Source organism: Oncorhynchus nerka, unplaced genomic scaffold, assembly GCF_034236695.1.
Source record: "Oncorhynchus nerka isolate Pitt River unplaced genomic scaffold, Oner_Uvic_2.0 unplaced_scaffold_4983, whole genome shotgun sequence".
In the NCBI taxonomy this organism is placed as follows: domain Eukaryota; kingdom Metazoa; phylum Chordata; class Actinopteri; order Salmoniformes; family Salmonidae; genus Oncorhynchus; species Oncorhynchus nerka.
Window position 1 is genome coordinate 4,205 of NW_027036322.1, and position 3,848 is coordinate 8,052.

General features: G+C 44.0%; 1 protein-coding gene across 1 annotated transcript; it reads right to left on the reverse strand.

The window, feature by feature from the left end:
• Window positions 1–1,538: 1,538 nt before the first annotated feature.
• Window positions 1,539–2,967, reverse strand: LOC115120574 (zinc finger protein 436-like). The gene has a single exon (XM_029649537.2). The coding sequence runs from the start codon at window positions 2,965–2,967 to the stop codon at window positions 2,338–2,340; it is 630 nt and encodes a 209-aa protein (XP_029505397.1). The 3' UTR covers window positions 1,539–2,337.
• Between the last annotated feature and the right edge of the window lie 881 nt (window positions 2,968–3,848).

Below are 3,848 nucleotides of genomic sequence, written 5' to 3' on the forward strand. Positions count from 1 at the left end.
TGGAGGTACTAAGATCCAGAGTCATTGTGGAGGTACTCAGATCCAGAGTCAAAGTGGAGGTCCTCAGATCCAGAGTCATTGTGGAGGTACTCAGATCCAGAGTCAAAGTGGAGGTACTCAGATCCAGAGTCATCGTGGAGGTACTAAGATCCAGAGTCATTGTGGAGGTACTCAGATCCAGAGTCAACGTGGAGGTACTCAGATCCATAGTCATCGTGGAGGTACTCAGATCCAGAGTCATCGTGGAGGTACTCAGATCCAGAGTCATCGTGGAGAAGAAACTAACGTCTGTGGGCGTGGCGTTTGGACCGGAGCAAGGACATTGGGTAGCCGTCTGAAACAGAGAACGCCTCGTTGTACTTTTGCCGATAGTTCATTAGCCTCTGTTGCTCTCTTGGTGTGGTGCAGGTGAAGTACCCCTCTACTGTTCTCTTGGTGTGGTGCAGGTGAAGTACCCCTCTACTGCTCTCTTGGTGTGGTGCAGGTGAAGTACCCCTCTACTGCTCTCTTGGTGTGGTGCAGGTGAAGTACCCCTCTGCTGCTCTCTTGGTGTGGTGCAGGTGAAGTACCCCTCTGCTGCTCTCTTGGTGTGGTGCAGGTGAAGTACCCCTCTGCTGCTCTCTTGGTGTGGTGCAGGTGAAGTACCCCTCTGCTGCTCTCTTGGTGTGGTGCAGGTGAAGTACCCCTCTGCTGCTCTCTTGGTGTGGTGCAGGTGAAGTACCCCTCTGCTGCTCTCTTGGTGTGGTGCAAGGTGAAGAACCAGCATGGAACCCTAGAGATGTGTTATTGACTGTGAGTATGGACCAGCATGGAATCCTAGATACAGTTGAGGTCGTAAGTTTTTCAACCACTCCACACATTTATTGTTAACAAACTATAGTTTTGGCAAGTCGGTTAGGACATCTACTTTGTGCATGACACATGTCATTTTCCCAACATTTGTTTACAGACAGATTATTTCACTTATAATTCACTGTATCACAATTCCAGTGGGTCAGAAGTTTACATACACTATGTTGACTTTGCCTTTAAACAGCTTGGAAAATTCCAGAAAATGATGTCATGGCTTTAGAAGCTTCTGATAGGCTAATTGACATCATTTTTGTGGATGTATTTCAAGGCCTACCTTCAAACTCAGTGCCTCTTTGCTTGACATCATGAGAAAATCAAAAGAAATCAGCCAAGACCTCAGAAAAAAAATGGTAGACCTCCACAAACAGAAAAGGACCTTGTGAAGATGCTGGAGGAAACAGGTACAAAAGTATCTATATCCACAGTAAAACAAGTTCTATATTGACATAACCTGAAAGGCTGCTCAGCAAGGAAGAAGCCACTGCTCCAAAACTGCCATAAAAAAGCCAGACTACGGTTTGCAACTGCACATGGGGACAAAGATCGTACTTTTTGGAGAAATGTCCACTGGTCTGATGAAACAAAAATAGAACTGTTTGGCCATAATGACCATCATTATTTTTGGAGGAAAAGGGGAGGCTTGCAAGCCGAAGAACACCATCCCAACTGTGAAGCACGGGGTGGCAGCATCATGTTGTGTGGGTACTTTGCTGCAGGAGGGACTGTTGCACTTCACTAAATAAATGGCATCAGGAGGAAGGAAAATTATATGGATATATTGAAACAGCATCTCATGACATCAGTCAGGAAGTTAAAGCTTGGTTGCAAACTGGTCTTCCAAATGGACAATGGTCCCAAGCATACTTCCAAAGTTGTGGCAAAATGACTTAACTGGACAACAAAGTCAAGGTATTGGAGTGGCCATCACAAAGCCCTGACCTCAATCCTATAGAAAATGTGTGGGCAGAACTGAAAAAGCGTGTGTGAGCAAGGAGGCCTACAAACCTGACCCAGTTACACCATCTCTGTTAGGAGGAATGGGCCAAAATTCACCCAACTTATTGTGAGAAGCTTGTGGAAGGCTACCCGAAATGTTTGACCCAAATTAAACAATTTAAAGGCAATGCTACCAAATACTAATTGAGTGGATGTGAACTTCTGACCCACTGGGAATGTGATGATAGAAATGAAAGCTGAAATAAATTATTCTCTCTACTATTATTCTGACATTTCACATTCTTAATAAAAAGTGGTGATCCTAACTGACATAAGACAGGGCATTTTTTACAAGGATTTAATGTCAGGAATTGTGAAAAACTGAGTTTAAATATATTTGGCTAAGGTGTATGTTAGTAAGGTTTCATATCAACAATTTGATTTATATTTTTGAGTAAGGTTTCATGTAAAAAAAATGATTGATGTGAGTAAGGTTTCATAAAAACAATATGACTTCCAAGTTGCATAAACAAAAACACAAATTCCCAGTCAAAAACACAAGTCAGAACACAGCCTCTCTATTCTCTCATGTGATTTCAGGTCCTCTGACTGAGAAAATGTCTTTCCACATTGAGAACAGTGGAAAGGCTTCTCTCCTGAATGTGTTCTTTTATGTGATTTCAGGTGCTTTAACAGGTTAAAACTCTTCCCACATTGGGAGCAGTGGTAAGACTTCTTTCCAGAGTGTATTCTGTTATGTATTTTCAGGCTCCCTAACTGGGTGAAACTCTTGCCACACTGAGAACATTGGTAAGGTTTTTCTCCCGTGTGTATTCTCTCATGCCTTTTCATGTTAACTAACAAGGTAAAACTCTTTCCACATTGGGAACATTGGTAAGGCTTTTCTCCCGTGTGTATTCTCTCATGCCTTTTCATGTTAACTAACACGGTAAAACTCTTTCCACACTGAGAACATTGGAAAGGCTTTTCTCCCGTGTGTGTCCTCTCATGCTCTTTAAGGTTCCGTAACTTCATAAAACTCTTTCCACAATGGGAACACTGGTGTCGTCTTGCTGGTTTGGGAGTCTCTGGTTCTGGTTTCCCTGAAGGACTCTTCCCGCTATCGGAGAATCTCTTCCTACTGGAGTGAGAATCTGGTCTCTTTCCTGCCAAAGACATATTATTGTGTTAAACAAAGACCTGAATGAAACCTGAAACATGATACAACTTTATTTCTATTAGGGTTGCAAAAACCCAGGTAGCTTTTCACAAAGATCCCAAGCTTTCCAGATATCCTGGTTGGAGGTAGAGGTCTTCACGGGTCCAAAAAGTTGGACCTGTTCCGAAAGGGACCTGGGGTTCTACCACCCGGATCCGAAGGGGACCTGGGGTTCTACCACCCGGATCCGAAAGGGACCTGGGGTTCTACCACCCAGATCCTAAAGGGACCTGGGGTTCTACCACCCGGATCCAAAGGGGACCTGGGGTTCTACCACCCGGATCCGAAAGGGACCTGGGGTTCTACCACCCAGATCCTAAAGGGACCTGGTGTTCTACCACCCAGATCCTAAAGGGACCTGGGGTTCTACCACCCAGATCCTAAAGGGACCTGGGGTTCTACCACCCGGATCCGAACGGGACCTGGGGTTCTACCACCCGGATCCGAACTAACAAAAAGCAGCAGGAAAGTTTAAAAAAAAAAAACTTTATTATCTGAAGCTGACAAAGTAGGAGAAGAGCGGGAGAGGGGCCGTACTATGAAAGCCCGGGCTACAGTAGACTAATAGCTACCATTACTAGGTTATTTATCAAATAAGATTACGTAGTACCTGTCTAAAAACCAGGGAGAAACTAGTTAAGCTACATAGCTAAGGTTAGCTAGCTACTCTAATTCAGGCTGGGAGTGCATACGCTTTCTGATCCTACAGTTACAAACAACAACAACTCCATTCAGACTATTAGGTAGCAGTCTACCTGTTGGCTCTTGGTCGTTGCAGACTATCCTTCTCCTTGACCTTTTATTCCGTCATTTTAATTCCATCTTCTTTTAATTAATCCAT

What these genes read in the sequence shown, in the direction of transcription:
- LOC115120574 (XM_029649537.2), bottom strand. Translation starts at nt 2,967, where the DNA reads ATGTCTTTGGCAGGAAAGAGACCAGATTCTCACTCCAGTAGGAAGAGA.